Here is a 15,448-nt window from a genome sequence, read left to right on the forward strand (position 1 = left end):
ATTGCTGTGCCGCTTGAGTGCATTTGCGTATAACCGCAATCATCCGTGCAACTTGGACCATCGACATTAGCTTGATAGCTGCGTGGGTACCGGCCCCAGCCTTAAAGACCGACGCGCCTTGCTGCACAAATCTGACAAACACGCTTTCACTCGCACATATCGGGGCGAACCAGCAAACATCATGGAACTGGTTTTGTAAGGGCGATGTGCAGCCGACTATGGGTATGTAATGACAGACATACGAAAAGGAGAGTATCCCAAAGGTTCTTTAGCGCGCTGTGAAATGCGTTGAGAGAGCTTTGTCCATGCTGAACTTCCTGATGACGAAGCTAACGGCCAAAGCGCTGCCCGAGATACCTGTCATCATCATGAAGACATACTGAAACCCTTTCATGTATGCTTCTAGAATGGCCGTCTTCTGTGGCCCATCCGCCATGGTTCGAAGTACATATACCCATCGTTCCGAGTCGTGTGCAATTTCCGCAGGTAATCCGGACGCTGCCAAATTTTCAGACATGGCGTTCTGGAAGATTGTGCCGGCAAGGGCAACACCAAGCGGCATTCCAAGGCTTCGGAAGAATCCGTACATACTGGCGGCCATGCTGCAGTCCTCGGGCCTTGAGATTGCTTGAATGCCCACATTGACACTCGTCAGTACCATGCCCGTTCCGATGCCGAACACTGCCAGTATCACGTACAGTACCACATCGCTAGTGTGAATACCGAAGAGCAGCAGAAGACCACTAGCGAGAGTTGTGACTGTCCAGCCGCCCCAGATTGCCCAGCGAAATCGTCCGAGCCTACTTGTGATGACTGAGACGACAATGGAGCCAGGCACCAGGAGACACATGGCCGGCAATAAGTCCTTTCCGGCTTCTGTTGGCGATTGACCTCGTACAGACATGAAATAGAAAGGAATGTAGTATAGTGCGGTGAAGAGCTGTCTAGAATCAGTATGACAATCGTATCGAGATGGAGCTCGGCTTACAATTAGTCCATTGACGAGCGCACAGTAGAATGCTGCAATAGCACTCCAGTTGTAAAAGATGGAGATGGGTAGCAGACTGTGAGGCTGGGCAAAATGTTGCCACCAGAAGAAGATGACGAGCGCAAAAAGCCCAGCGACTATTGGCGCCAATGTCGCAGCAGAATTCCAAGGGTGTTGGATACCTCCCCAGGACAGGCCAACAAGGAAGCTGATCATGCCACCGACAAAGATGAGAGCGCCAATCCAGTCAGTCTGCTTCAGCTTCTGAGACAACGTGATCTCTGCGACTCTGTTGAGACGGACGAACATGATTGCGACGATGAAGCCAATGCCACAAAACGGATAGTTAATATGGAAGCACCATCGCCAGGAACTGGTGATAGGTCAGTATGAGCTAGCAACATGTTCAAAGACTGGACTTGCGCTTTCTCGGTCAAGACGCCGCCGATGAGTGGGCCAAGAATCGATCCAAAGGACCACGAGCCCAACACTAGAGGGAAGTATTTCGGTCGCTGTCTGAGCGGTACAATGTCGCAGAAGATGACTTGTGTGAGACAGATTATGCCGCCACCGCCTACGCCTTGTATGCTTCGGCCTGCCAACAGCGTTGTGAAGTCCTTTGATACCGAGCAAAGTATTGTACCAACTGTAAAGAAGATGAGAGACAAGACGAGGAGTTGCTGCCGACCAAAGGTCTGACTGATGGACGCGATGACTGGCTGGAAGATGGCTGAGGTGAGCAGATACGATGTACCAGCCCAGAATGCCTGTGCTGAGGTACCATTGAGCTTGCGCGCTATTTCCTACGACAAAGTCAGTACCTTTCTGTCGAATGTGGGTGTTGCTTGGACTGACTGGCAGCACAGTGACTAATATCGAGGAATCCAAGGCCACCATGAGCGAGATAAACGCGAGGCTGATCATAATGAGCCACTCGTTCTTGTTTGGTGTCCACGTCTCTGGTATCGATACTGCAGCCTCGCCCTTGGCTTCCACATCTATGTAAATATTGGCCTTTTGCACGCTTTCCATTGGAACTATCCGTACAGTAACGACAGTCGCCTCCTTGAACGTCTTGTCGCTCTCGGAGTCATCAACTATCACATTTAGCATCGTGCACCGCATAAAGTGTATCTCGAGTACAAGGCATACTTTTCTCGTTGATGAAGCTTGTGTAGTAGCTGGGTATGCTCAATAGAGCTGAGTTGCGCTTCGTCGAGGCGGACCAGGCATCTGCGTCCCCGGGGCGCATGCTCTCCGTAGCAGCCGCCATGACGTAGTCTTGATCTAAGGTGAAGGCGATACCGATTTTCCGATGATGCGGTATGAGATGATCTGATCTCTTGGATAATTCAAGTTTGAGTCTTTATCAACTGGGTAGAGGAGGAGTACGGATTTTCGGGGTGTAACTTGGGGGTTGTGGTTGGGTAAAGGAAGAAAGCGAGAGGTCGGGTCGAGATGAATTAGAGCAGTTGTATTAAGATTACACTGCGATGCCTTTCACTTCACAGGACTGGCCTCTACTCATAAATACACTGGAAACGGTGCTATAGCGCAATTTGACGCCGCGGCCTTGCTGCATGTACTTCAAGACACCGTAACGTCTCAAGTGTGCACTCAGCCCCATTACGATCATTATTTTAGGGCGCAACTGTCGGGCGATGGGTGGCTTGAAATGTGTGAGCTGCAAGGCGACGCCGACAGCGTGGGTCAGGACCTTGGAGCGCGGTTCATCCGCCTGAACAAGCTTTTAGGGCTGCCGTGACCATCCTGCTTGCGGTTTGACACACGGGTATTAACAAGCACAAAACATTTCTCAGCTGACATGTGTGTTGTCTTGTTAGCGCCCGGGCTCAGCTCACAATAGTCAGGCTTATGCACTGCTATTAATCGACTATCGTGCTGGCTTTAACTTAACCAGGTAACGGGCATATCGTTAGCGTATGCAACAAACATTGGGGTCCAATAGTGAGCACCTTCGCAGTGTTCTCGAATTCTTCTAGTCCAGCGCTGCACCGGAGGCTCAACTTGCGTAGAACGCGACGTGGGGTGCGAGCTGAAAGGAGTGCGCAAGCCACGCTCTGGTTTGCGATGCTTTCCAGTCGACTTTTACATTGTCAATCCACTCGCACGGGCCGGAACCGTAGAATTGGCTTGACACGTATCCTTTCCTGTCTCGGAGCGCGCGGTTGGGGCCATTTGTTTGGTGTTGATGCGACTACTGCAACATGTTGGAGCTTCTATGTGCCCAGCTCACATTCGTGCTTTTTAAATAGTATTTCGAATTCAGTCTACTATAGTGCAAACCAGAGCACTTTCAGATAGCACTACTTGCCGAATCACGATCGACGAAAGCGCCAGTTTGGCGCTCGCAGTACGGCGTGCAGTGTTGCGAGCATGAATATTCCACCCCTTGTCGGGGTGGCCGTACGCCTTTCATCGGGCCGAGACTACAGTGTGAGGCTCAGCTCGCAGGTACATGCAAGTTACTTTTGGATCAGACATGTGAGCCAAGGTCTGTGCCATAATCTTGAAACGAAGATGGATATAATAACCTTGGGGGAATCAAATGTAGAAGATGTCAGCATACCAAGATTTGGTACAGCCCCGATTGCGAAACACACCGCTCTCCTCTAATCTCTTTAATATTTTCTTCAAGCCTCTTACACTTAGTTTGTGTTCAAGACACGTCGTTGATACATTGCCCACAATGGCCAAGTCGGCAGATATGCTTCCTACCTTCACTCGGATTGCGCCATCAATATACGAGCACATACCCTCGATTAGGTACAGCAACTCCTACACAACACTGGAAGGAACAGATGCTCCTTCACTCATCATCCTTTGTACCTGGACTGGAGCTCAATGTCGCTACATCGCCAAGTATACCGAGCAATACCAACGCCTCTTCCCATCCACAAGCATCATGGTCATCGCCACGACAGCCAAAGACCTCTGTCTCCGTAACTCTAAGCGGAAACAAGATCGTCTAAGACTTGCGATCGATCGAATTTCAAGCGTCGATTCCTGTAGCGCTAGCAGTAGCCCAACAAGCATATTGTTGCACGTCTTCTCTGAAGGCGGCAGTAACAAAGCATGCGAGCTTGCTGAAGCATACTTCAACACCACTAGTAGAAAGTTACCCGTCTCTGCACTGTGCTTCGACAGCACACCAGGCCATCCTCGGTTTCGACGCCTCTGCGACGCTTTAGGCAAATCACTCCCGCCGATCCCGGTCCTTAAGCACGCCAGTTTGTTAGTTGGGAGCGCTATACTTGGAGCTGTTTGGGTCACGTACAACGTGTTCATTGGGTTTGAGAATAATGTCATCACACAGTCTCGACAGCGACTACTCGACCCAACACACTTTGATCTCTCAGCTCCACGGTGCTACATGTACTCCCAAGAAGATGCGCTTATTGCGTGGCAAGATATCAAAGAACATGCTGGAGAGTCGATGGATTATAACGTACCGGTCAACGAAGTTCTCTTCGAGGGAAGCGGTCATGTGGGACATGCTAGACAAGAGCCACAGCGATATTGGAACTCGGTCATGGCGACTTGGCAAACTGCCCGTGCGTTCGAAGAGAAGTCCAGGGTCACTGTTCTTATAGAGGAGATCAAGTCTCACGAGAGAAAGAGGTGGAGTGACGCGAGGCTGATTAGTGCAAGAGTAGTAGTAGGGATTTAACGCGACTTGGCATTCATCGTTCCGTTACATGTGTAACTCTTTTCAAGTCTTTAAGCTTACTAAACTTTTTCATCGGCTTTCTTCACTAGTACTACTTACCAGTGTTGCTGAAGACTTTCTAATTCGCTGTTACGCATCGCTTGAGGTGTCTTCATGATGCAGGAACGAATTACTGCTCATGCCTACAGGCTTACGAAAGCTGCGCTGGCCGTGGTCTTTATACCTGACAGACGCTTCATCTGGTACGCTAGATGCAGTGATAGCAGAACAATTATCCACTTGAGCCCTTGCCCTTGGACGTATGGCAGAGTCATCGGGTGACTTGAGTGTCCTGCATGCCATTGTAGACACTCTCCATATGCTCCACGAGAAGCGTGTGGAGCTGAATTATAGCAGAGTGAGCCGTGCAACAAGTGCCACTCGAACTCTACCCTGATCGGAAGTTCTGCGTTTGGCTTCCCATCAAGCAACTAAGATGCAGAAGCTCGAACGCAGAGCCTACAGTCTAGCTGCAACACCTGAGCCTGCCGCAGAGCCACCGGGAGTTCGTATCATATCATGTGTGTTTGCGATCATTGGTCTTTGAGCAAAGGTACGAGTGACATGGCCTTTTGTTCTCGGGTGGTGCCTGTTCGATTGCCTGGGCGTAGTAAAGTTCGAGCGCCCTATCGAGGTGTGCCGATGCGTTCGCAGTACTATCCATCGCATGTGTACAAAGAAGGGGAGGCTTGTCATCGTTGGCCGTCGATGACCTCAGAGGTAATTATGGCATGGTGGTGAGTTCATTGATACGTAGAAAGTAGTAGAGACGACCCTAGTAGTTACTGCATGCGGAGTACTTCCAATGAATATGTTGTGACTGTGACTATAATCGACAGCATGTGGTGCATGCAATTGGAAGTCAGAAGGAGCCGCGGCCACCAACAAGCGTTGGCGCCCCCGACTAAGCAATCCCTCGCCTATCGATCAGTTGCAACATACCATAGGTACTTTAATCACTTTCTCGGCACATGCTTCTAGATTTCATCTCGTCAGATGTACTCCTCGCACTCGAGGCAGATTCCTACCAGGTTGAGGTGGCTGAGAAAATTGTATCCAACGCGAACCTTGCCATACACAATCCTGGACATAGTCGCGCAGCGAAGACAAGAATTGATGCTCAAAAGGTTTGTGCTATGTACGAAACCTTCAGGGCAACAGAGGTGTACTCTAAATTTCCTCGATGGAGAGAAGTTTGATGCACCTCACGGGGTGCACCCGGACCAGGTCACCTCGGGCGGGCCCCGAGGCTACCGAATAAGTCCCCCGAGTCAACACCACGATCTACATTTACAGTCGTACTTGCAGGCATCCAAGCTTTTGTAGTCGCAGTATGCTTCTCATGCTACTCACGGAGCCCGTGGAATCCCGTCTCATAGGATTTGCGTCGACGCCTGACGTCATTCCGTCAACTTTGGTGTTGCTGGCTAGAACATCGTCCTAGGTCGACGATGGGTCCCCTCAGTAGGGCCGTTACATCTTGCCTGGGATATATATTTGAACATAGCCTCACCATACTCCAGTGCTCACAGCGATCCTCTTTCAACGACATATGCAATCAAACCTGTCTTTCAACAAGATCTCACCAAGCCTTCACTACGACTTCCAATCCTATCACTCCAAAGTACGGCCTCAAACATGGCTGATGAAAACAAACACCTCAAGGTGCTCATTGTTGGATCAGGTATCGCCGGACCGGCCCTGGCTTATTGGTTGCACACACTTCTGCCAACTGCACACGTCACCATCTTAGAGCGAGCGCCTGAATTAAGGTTGGGAGGCCAAGCTGTCGACATAAGATCGGCCGCGTTGCCTATTGTTGAGAAAATGGGTCTTCTTCACAAAGTGAAGGACAAAACCACGACGGAGGTGGGCATGGAGTTTGTATACGCGGATGGGAAGAGCAAGGCAACGTTCCCAGCTACTGGCAACGACGAACAGCAGAGCAGTAGGCTTCACTAAAGTCGGAGGAAGATGATGTCTTGCTAACACGTAACAGTGACTTCAGAGTATGAGATTCTGCGAGGCGACATGGCAAAGATCCTGTACGACGCGACCGTGGACATGCCCAATGTCGAATATATGTTTGACGAGACCGTTGCCACAATCGAGCAGAAGACAGACGGCAAAGTCGACATTACATTCGCCAACCAGCTCCAGTCTGCCTCGTACGACCTCGTGGTTGGCGCAGATGGAATGATGTCCCGGACCCGCCGCAGTGTGTTTGGTCACGGTCCGAATAACGACGACTACCTGAACCGCTTGGGTCAGTATGGAGCATTCTTCAAAATCCCACGTACAGGCGAAGACACCGACTATGCACAGTGGTGGAATGCATCGCGCGGGCGGTTGATTCTGAAGCGGCCGGATCAGTACGGTACTACGCGCGTTTACGCTGCCATCACCGACAGCAATCTCAGCCGCTTCGACGAGATCGACAAGCTGTTGAAGAACAGAAGCGTCCAGGAGCAGAAAGAGTGGTTAGCGAGGGAATTTGAGGGAGCTGGCTGGATGAGTGAGAGGATCGTCAAGGGCATGATGGAGTGCGACGACTTCTACATGCAGCAGATTGCCCAAGTCAAGATGCCCGAGTGGAGTAAGGGTCATGTGGCTCTCCTCGGCGATGCGGCATACTGTCCTTCGCCAATCTCTGGACTGGTAAGTACCAAGGAAGCGCAACCTGAGAGGAGATGTGACTTATTCATGATAGGGAGCCGGGTCGGGTATCGTCGGCGCATACGTCCTGGCTGGTGAAGTATCCAAATCACCGGAAGATATACCTGCTGCACTCAAGCGCTACGAAGCCAGAACGAGGGCGTTTGTCGACCAGGTTCAGAAACTGATTCCTGGTGCACCACAATGCGCCAACCCGCAGACAGATTGGGGTATCAAGCTCTTCAATAAGACCATGGGCTTCATCTCGCATCCTGTCATCCGGAAGTTTGGCGGTCTGATTGGAAAATTTGTTCCAGCTTTTGGAGGGACCAAATGGGATGTACCCGATTACGGCGTCATTATTGAGGCTTGATGGTGGTCCCTGGAAAGCCACATGCAATGTACCACACTACTACACTACTACACAACATCTCCTTCATGAGCCAACGTTTCAGCAATCAACCACCGAAATCTAACGGATGCTCAGGATCTGCATGCGCTTCTCAGTCACATGGAATGACGGATAGCGTTGAATGAGGAGGATGACTGGGCTTGTGCGTTTAATGCATGCTTTCTCTTTATTTATCGAAGCGAGTCCGATGTCCCTCAATCGCTGAAATCGCTGAGAAGGTCAACGCCGACGCCGCGTAATGCAGAAACGGCCCATTGTGGATATTTTTCCTTTTGCTGATTGTACAACTTTGCGAAGAAGTCTCTCACAAACTGGGGATACCGATCCTCCAAGATAGCTTCGCGTGCCAGACGCATCAGATTCAGCTGATAGTGTACATTGTGCATCGTCAACAGATGGGCGCCAGCAGTCTCCTTGGCGGTGACATGATAGATGTAGGCGCGAGTGATGGCCAGACCTCCTTGTGCAGCAGGTCTGCAGCAAGTGCACTGGCAGCCGTCTTCGATTGGGCCAAAGTCGTCAGAATAGACAGCATTGCGGAGGTTGAGCACGCCAGCGGATGTAATGGCATTGCCGAAGCGCTGAGCTTGTCAGAAGATGTCCAAATTGTAGCAGAAGGACGACTCACTGCAGTCCTGGTTGGCCACACGCAGTCGAACATGTCTGCGCCAAGCGCGACTGAGACGACGAGGTCTTCTGGATAACCCTGCAGAGGTCAGCATGACGCGGCAGTAGCATCATCATCAGCAGTGCTCACCACGCCCATGACATATCGCGGCTTCTTCTCCGGCAGCAGCTCGGTGCAAGTCTGCACGACGTTGCAATACGATTCCTTCTCTTCACCGCCCGAGAGTCCTCCGATTGCAATGCCTGGGGTATCTCGCGCCACCATCTCGGCTGTGCACTCTTTCCTCATGTCCAGATCCAGGCCGCCCTGTATGATGCAAAAGAGGTTCTGCCGCTCAGGGTATTGGTGGGCTTGTATGCAGCGATCGAGCCAGCGGACGGAGCGCTCCATGGCCTCCTTCATGCGCGCATGGTCGGGCGAGGTGGTTGCAATGACATCGTCGAGCTGCATGATGATGTCGGAGCCAATCGAGTTCTGCAGGGAGATGGAGTGCTCGGGCGTGAGCAGCATGGGCGAGCCGTCGTGGGGGCTCAAGAAGCGCACGCCTTCCTCGGTCACTTTGGCGAGCTTGAGCAGCGACACCATCTGGAAGCTGGACTTAACGTCAGCAGGCGCGTCGTCGTCGAGCACGAGGGCGGCATCACCTACCCACCACTGTCTGCACTGGTCAGCGTCTCCCGTGGTGCTGGAGCCTTGGGGAGGGGCAAGCACCTGTGAGCATGTTATGTGGCCATGATTGGAGCTTGTGCGCGCCGCCAATTGCGTCCAGTGCGGCTTGTCCTGGCTTGAGGCCTCTCCACGATGTCAGATGTGGCAGCACCAGGCGCAGACATGGTGCAGTCGGCGTACAAATGGTATGTGTTGTTCAGGCAGAGTCGGCAGCCTTGGTCCTCGAGCTGGTCAGGCGTGAGACCCTTGAGCGAAGCCTGCGTGGCTACAGGCATGAAGATGGGGAGGGGCACGGGGCCGTGGGGCAGGTGCAGCGTTGCAGCACGCGCTTTCGTGACCTGGCATGCGTGTGGTGAGCAGAGCGATACTGGATTGTCACGTGGGAGCGCGTCCGTACCGAGCATTTGCCCAGGAGCTCGAACGTGAGCGCCGACGGCATGGGAACGGGTGCCATGGTAACGCGATCAAGTGTGAAGGACTCCGGCACGTGCCACTCACGGCTTCTCCAAAATTCTAGCTTGGCGACGTGTTAGCGTGTTAGCGTGTTAGCGCGCCGTCTTCCGAACTCGCCTGGAACCCTGACCTCGGGAACTCGGGAAGCGACCTTGGGAACTCCAGCCAAGACACCATGCCACGTGCGTCCCGACCTTGCGCCTCGTCACCCTCTATCAACATCTCTGCCTGTACGCTCATTATACCTATACCGACTCGGATTATCCTTCATCCCCTTCCGCCCAATGCCGCCGCCGCCGCCGCCGCCACCGCCGCAAGGACCGGCCCCTGCGCGGTGGTGCGACGCCATCTCGACATGATCTCACAGGACCATCCTGCGCAGATCAGTCTTCCACGGAGACTACCATCCGAAGAAACAAATATCTTTGCATTGAGGAGCCTCTTCCAGGGCATCTGACGCTCTGCTCACATTTGGTCCACGTCCTTGCCTGGCAATAATCCCCCAAATTCCCATCTCAGCATCTTGAAACCCGTCTCGCTTCACATCCTCAACATGCAGGCATCCGCCAAGACCTCATCCAAACTGCAATATACCTTGGCAGCGCCTGCTACATGCTCTCTAACAGGAACTGTCAGGCCAAGACGTGCACCGCCATTCCGCCCACTCGCTTCCCCCATCGGGTCAGCCTCCTAGATCCCGCGTTCCTGATTGTCACGATCGCGGCCAGCTCCTACCAGCTGGGGCCCCTTGCGCCTTGTCTACGCTCAGTGACAGCTCTGTGGCATCTGTCTTTGTGGGAGATTAGTGGGTATTGCCCATGCTCATAGTCGCCTACGCCGGTCACGTAGCCACAGTTCGGCCCAACTGGCCCCATTCCCTGCTTGTCAAACACGTCCAAGAAGACACATGATGCAGCATGATGTGTTTGCTTCTCGACCAATTTTCCGAACGGAAGGCACGGCTATGCGACATTGACCCGACTATATAGCACAATGGCCCGCCCAAGAAACAAGCTGTCCAAAACCTCGTTTCTTTTACATTCTTTCTTACACAGTGCCGAGCACTAATTCTTAATTTGTTGAGCTGTGCTCTTCATTCTTTCGTTTTTGAGTCTTTCGAATACTTTTAGCTGTCTTATTTACATACTTTCCCTGCAAACCCGCATTATATCCTTCGCCATAATGAAGACCATCTATCCCTTGGTCGCGCTTCTTTCCGCGGCTATTGTAGCCGCCGGGCCAATCCCCAAGGCCGACATTTCAGAGACACGATCTAACGACTTAATTCACGCTCCCCAGCGAGCTCGCACCGAGGCTGCTCCTGCACCTGCGCCACCTGCTGGGCACGTTGCAGCGGCTCCCGCACCTGCGCCCCCCGCAGAGCACGTTACGGCCCCTCCCGCCCCAGATGCTGAAGCCCAGCGTCTGAAAGATGAAGAGGCTAAGAAGGCTGCTGATGCAATGGAAGCCGAACATGTAGCCAAGGCTGAGGCCGAAGCTAAAGCCCACCAGGAGGGTATGTGTGAATCTTCATCGATCTTTGACACTGGCTGACATGATTTAGCTGCGGCAAAGATGGAGGCAGAGCACGTAGCCAAGGCCCAGGCTCAAGACAAAGCTCACCAGGAGGGTATGTATCAAAATTGGCTCCATGTAATTAAGTACTGACGCGGTTTAGCTGCGGCCAAGATGGAGGCAGAACACGTGGCCAAGGCCCAGGCTGAAGACAAAGCCAAGCAGGAAGGTACTGAAGACCCAAATCATTGTTGGCTCTGCATGACGAATCCTTCACTGACACTCCATTCTAGCTGCCGCCGCAATGGAACAGATGCATGCCGAGCAAGAGAAGCAGAAGGCAGAAGAGGAGCAAAAGAAGGCAAAGGAGATGGAGGTAAGCACTTTAACCATATATCTCTTCTACATGGAGCACACACTTACATATTTCAGGCCATGCATGTTGCTCAGGAGGAAGCCAAAAACGCAGAGGACCAGAAAAAGGCAAAGGAAATGGAGGTCAGTGTTTGACGCTATACACAATCTTGCATATCTGGGTTATATTGACTTTTTGCAGGCCATGCATATTGCCCAAGAGGAGGCAAAGAATGCTGAACATAAGGCGGCCGCAGATGAGATGGGTGAGTCACTTCATCAAACTACTATGTAAACAGCCACTAATCTTGGCCTCGCGGCTGTGTAGAACGCAAGCATCAGGAAGAAGCCAAACAACGTGAGATGGCTCATCAATCAGCCGCTGCCGTGCCACCCCCAGCTGAGATGCCACCTCCAGCTGCGACTCCTGAGCATCCCGTCGCAAACGCTACCAGCGCTGCGATGGCAGAGATGACCAGTGCCGCTGTTGTCCATCCACCTGCGCCAGCAGCTCCTCCAGCCGTTAGCCATCCCGCACCAGCAGCCCCTCCAGCAGTCGTCCACCCTTCACCAGCAGCTCCTCCAGCAGTCGTCCACCCTTCACCGGCAGCTCCTCCAGCAGTCGTCCACCCTTCACCGGCAGCTCCTCCAGCAGTCAGCCATCCTGCAGTAGCCCCTCCAGCAGCTGCCAACACTACCATGGCCATGCCTACGGCGGCACCTACAGTCTCGGAGAGCTTTATGCTTGTTGATGGACAGGCTAAGCCTACCGCGCACCCAGCCAACGCGACACAGGCGGCGGTCAGTTCAGCGGAAGAGAAGGTCGCTGAAAGCACAATGGCTAGCATCACTTCAGCAGCTAGCGAGCCAACTCCCGCGCCCGCTGCTCCAGTCGAGGAAAAGCCAGAGTCTGTTGCAGGAGCCATGCCAGTCGAGACGCCCAAGCAAGAAGAGGCCCCAAAGCCAGAACAAGCTCCTGCTGAGGCCCCGAAGCAAGAAGAAGCCCCTGCTGAGGAGGCGCCAGCGGAAGAAGCTCCCGCTGAGGAAGCCCCGGCCGAACAAGCACCAGCGGAAGAAGCCCCTGCTGAGGAAACGCCAGCAGAGGATGCACCAGCTGGGGAAGCCCCGGCGGCAGAGCCTGTTCCCGCTGCGGAGAACAACGCACCGTCCTCCGAGGTCGTCCAGTATCCCGCTGGCTTTCTTATCGGCCGTTCGCGCGAATGAACAGCTGCGTGGTGGTCACCAGCTATTGTCTGGCAAGAAGGTAGCATCTTCTTGTCATAGTGTTGGTCGCGTGTGACCTAGCAGCAAAGTCGTCAACTCAGTTGCTAGCTAGCATATAATGCTTGGATCCATCCCCGTAATCTGGTTCGTGTTTCCACCTAGCAAATGTTGAATGCAATGAGACACATATTCCTCTGGGCGTTCCATCTTAGAAATAAGGACATCGCATGTCATTCAATGATCATGAGGACTATAGAAGAAAGATACCGGAGAGACTGGTCTCTGCACGTATCCCAATGGTGTAGAAAGTCGTTTCCAACTTGGTAACTTAGGAGATCATGGGCGATGCTTACTCTTCCACGAAATCATACACCATCCTGACTCTCAGCTCTTCCCCCTCGTTATTCTTCACGTAGACGCGTCTGGTATGTCGCCTCTCCCCATCTACTATCTCGAACCCCCATAGGTGATGAGCTTCCCACTGCCCACTTTCCTTCTTGCCTTGCGCTTCAACAAGTTTCCCACTACTGTCACCCTCGATCCAACCGCCACCTCCGGCACCTACAACTTCGCTCTTCTCACCCTCCTCAACACTAACCCAGCGACTGCGACCTGCTACATCCCCGAAGAAAGCATCCTTGTTGCTGCGCCATTCCCAGTCTAGCGTGTAGTCTTCGGTAGTGCCGGCGATTTTACCGCTGGTGACTGACTGGGCCATTTTGATGTGTTGCTCGTCAGATTGAGTAATTTTAAGGTGGATGGATGCAGCGGTGGCTGCTTTGCGGACGAGTAAGCCTACGCCTTGAAGCGCGAGTACGGAGGCGAAGTCATCAGAGCAAGACTTGTTTAGTTTCCAGTTTCCAGAGAGGGACTGGAGAGTTTTCGAGGGAGGGGCGGCCATGATCAGGCGCTTCGATATACAGGCCTCTGTTGCTCAAGGACGATGGTATAAGTAAGCAATCAATGTAGAGTTCCCATCGCGATACAAATCGCGCCTACGAGTTAGTGTTGACGCCGTTGATGTCCAAAATGATGTCGTCACTGCTTCCACGCCATGATCATTGGCGTCAAACCCTGGAGAGTATGGCAAGGCCAGCCTTCCCCTAAGATGCCCAAGAGCCCTAGGGAATATCGAGTGCACTTTCAAAGAAACCTGGACAGCTTGGGGCGGGTCGCATCGGAGTCTGTGCATGTCTCACTGAACAGCAGCGACATCACAGGCAACATCATAGAGAGTACCGCTTATCGATAGAGGTCAGCGCTTGAAAGGCTTCAACGACCCTCAACACACCATCGCCATGGCTGCAAGACACTGGGCAGCTCCAGCATAATTTCTTGTCGACGAAAATAAACTGTCTGCCGCACGTAAAAGAACGTGGGACCGACTGGGTCGTGTCGATGAACAATGAGATGCCTCACGCTTGATGTCATCTCTGAAAGCGCGTCCCGAACCTGGTAACCCGCCGGTTACATCGGTTGCATTTGCCAGCAGCACGCGAAGGCTCATCATGCGAGGCTCTGTTGAGCCGTCACACCATAGGCTGGCAGAAGCGGCGGTGCTGGGATCATCGTACTGCTGGCTGCGCACAACGTCAAGTTGCGGCTGAGTGCTGACGGCAACAGCAGCGTCACGCAAGTCACCTCGATAACACTGATCGTGACGATAAAAGCGCATTCTCTGTACTCCAGTAGAAGCTTACACACGCGTCCTTGGGAATTCGAAATCTACGTTATCCCTGAAACGAGTCCTCGACGCAGCTGCCCAGACCCTCCATCCTCGAAAATGATGCTTTCCACCACCATCAGCTTGCTCTCGATTGGAGCAATATCGGCCGTCGCAAACGCTCTCCCTGCCACACCAAAAGGCATCGCAGCTCGTGCAGGCGGCCCTGCTATCGTTCCGATCCCGCCAACCTGCAGCGTCTCCGATCCTCTGCCAAGCTCAGAGTCCACGTCCTACCAGCCCGCGCCCTCGACCAACGACGCTCTACTATACAACGCATACTACGGCTCGTTCTCGGCAAATAAAACAGCCATGGCACAGCAGTGTCTCGAGCAATGCTATGGTTATGGCTACCATGTCGAATGCAAGACCGCATTTTGGGCAGAGAATCTCGTTATGCCCGCTGGATATTATGGCACACCGGGCGGACAGCTCTCCACTGGGTGTTTATTCTTCGACAGGGCGCTGACAAAAGAGGACTTTGTGCCTGCACCCGAGGGTCAGGCTACGGATGCGTTTGCGGGCAACATTGTATGCTAGGAGCTGAAGCTCACTATGCTACGAGCTTTGTGTCGTAGACCCTGGATGTGAAGGGTTTTTTAGGCGTCTCGGAGTCTCATGCGCATTCTTTGGGACAGATGGGCGGGTATAGCAGGGAGGAGGTACGGTGGGATGGCCGGTAACCTTCTGGCTACAAACTCTTGTCGTGTTGGTCGAACTCTCCTACACACACGTCAATTCTAATCCTTTTTGAACCTTCACACCCGCTCTTATCTACATGGTTGTTCCTCTCCATGCCCTTTTTATTGGATTGTACGATGTTGTCTGCTTTTCCTAGTACAGCGTTCAGTTATGACAGGAAAACAGCAACTAGTTGCGAACGACGATACTTTATAGCCATACCGGTTGCCCATGAAGTCAGCTTCAGGTTCACTATTAAACCCCGTTGTTTTTGTCCCTGTGAAGGACCCTCGATGCGGCCTTCTATTGCCACTTTATCAAGGGGCCGTTTGCTTTCAGCTCAAGCTCGGCCAAGGCCGCATGGGGGCTGCACGATACTCCGCTGGGAGTCACACATACATTATGCCATCGAAACT

At 52.8% G+C, this 15,448-nt stretch overlaps 8 protein-coding genes across 8 annotated transcripts; 5 read left to right on the forward strand and 3 right to left on the reverse strand.

The window, feature by feature from the left end:
* Positions 1 to 268: 268 nt before the first annotated feature.
* Positions 269 to 2,261, reverse strand: SNOG_13682 (hypothetical protein; the record flags this gene model as incomplete). Its single annotated transcript, XM_001803837.1, has 5 exons — positions 269 to 940; positions 989 to 1,361; positions 1,412 to 1,755; positions 1,796 to 2,085; positions 2,141 to 2,261. 5 exons carry the CDS (start codon positions 2,259 to 2,261, stop codon positions 269 to 271), a joined length of 1,800 nt encoding a protein of 599 aa, XP_001803889.1.
* A 1,437-nt stretch (positions 2,262 to 3,698) lies between these two features.
* Positions 3,699 to 5,265, forward strand: SNOG_13683 (hypothetical protein; the record flags this gene model as incomplete). The annotated part of the gene is made up of 3 exons (XM_001803838.1): positions 3,699 to 4,563; positions 4,868 to 4,921; positions 5,123 to 5,265. 3 exons carry the CDS (start codon positions 3,699 to 3,701, stop codon positions 5,263 to 5,265), a joined length of 1,062 nt encoding a protein of 353 aa, XP_001803890.1.
* A 1,091-nt stretch (positions 5,266 to 6,356) lies between these two features.
* SNOG_13684 (hypothetical protein) lies at positions 6,357 to 7,746 on the forward strand (the record flags this gene model as incomplete). The annotated part of the gene is made up of 3 exons (XM_001803839.1): positions 6,357 to 6,666; positions 6,718 to 7,376; positions 7,429 to 7,746. 3 exons carry the CDS (start codon positions 6,357 to 6,359, stop codon positions 7,744 to 7,746), a joined length of 1,287 nt encoding a protein of 428 aa, XP_001803891.1.
* A 233-nt stretch (positions 7,747 to 7,979) lies between these two features.
* Positions 7,980 to 9,536, reverse strand: SNOG_13685 (hypothetical protein; the record flags this gene model as incomplete). Its single annotated transcript, XM_001803840.1, has 5 exons — positions 7,980 to 8,366; positions 8,414 to 8,491; positions 8,543 to 9,124; positions 9,199 to 9,420; positions 9,480 to 9,536. The coding sequence occupies 5 exons, from the start codon at positions 9,534 to 9,536 to the stop codon at positions 7,980 to 7,982; spliced, it is 1,326 nt and encodes a 441-aa protein (XP_001803892.1).
* A 1,181-nt stretch (positions 9,537 to 10,717) lies between these two features.
* SNOG_13686 (hypothetical protein) lies at positions 10,718 to 12,628 on the forward strand (the record flags this gene model as incomplete). The annotated part of the gene is made up of 7 exons (XM_001803841.1): positions 10,718 to 11,051; positions 11,100 to 11,165; positions 11,214 to 11,279; positions 11,344 to 11,426; positions 11,483 to 11,548; positions 11,607 to 11,670; positions 11,733 to 12,628. The coding sequence occupies 7 exons, from the start codon at positions 10,718 to 10,720 to the stop codon at positions 12,626 to 12,628; spliced, it is 1,575 nt and encodes a 524-aa protein (XP_001803893.1).
* A 349-nt stretch (positions 12,629 to 12,977) lies between these two features.
* Positions 12,978 to 13,529, reverse strand: SNOG_13687 (hypothetical protein; the record flags this gene model as incomplete). Its single annotated transcript, XM_001803842.1, has 1 exon — positions 12,978 to 13,529. One exon carries the CDS (start codon positions 13,527 to 13,529, stop codon positions 12,978 to 12,980), a length of 552 nt encoding a protein of 183 aa, XP_001803894.1.
* SNOG_20152 (hypothetical protein) lies at positions 13,098 to 13,292 on the forward strand (the record flags this gene model as incomplete). Its single annotated transcript, XM_001803843.1, has 1 exon — positions 13,098 to 13,292. The coding sequence occupies one exon, from the start codon at positions 13,098 to 13,100 to the stop codon at positions 13,290 to 13,292; it is 195 nt and encodes a 64-aa protein (XP_001803895.1).
* An 882-nt stretch (positions 13,530 to 14,411) lies between the features above and the next one.
* On the forward strand, positions 14,412 to 14,891 carry SNOG_13688 (hypothetical protein; the record flags this gene model as incomplete). The annotated part of the gene is made up of 1 exon (XM_001803844.1): positions 14,412 to 14,891. One exon carries the CDS (start codon positions 14,412 to 14,414, stop codon positions 14,889 to 14,891), a length of 480 nt encoding a protein of 159 aa, XP_001803896.1.
* Positions 14,892 to 15,448: the final 557 nt, after the last annotated feature.

This window comes from Parastagonospora nodorum, assembly GCF_000146915.1.
Source record: "Parastagonospora nodorum SN15 chromosome Unknown scaffold_27, whole genome shotgun sequence".
Taxonomy (NCBI): domain Eukaryota; kingdom Fungi; phylum Ascomycota; class Dothideomycetes; order Pleosporales; family Phaeosphaeriaceae; genus Parastagonospora; species Parastagonospora nodorum.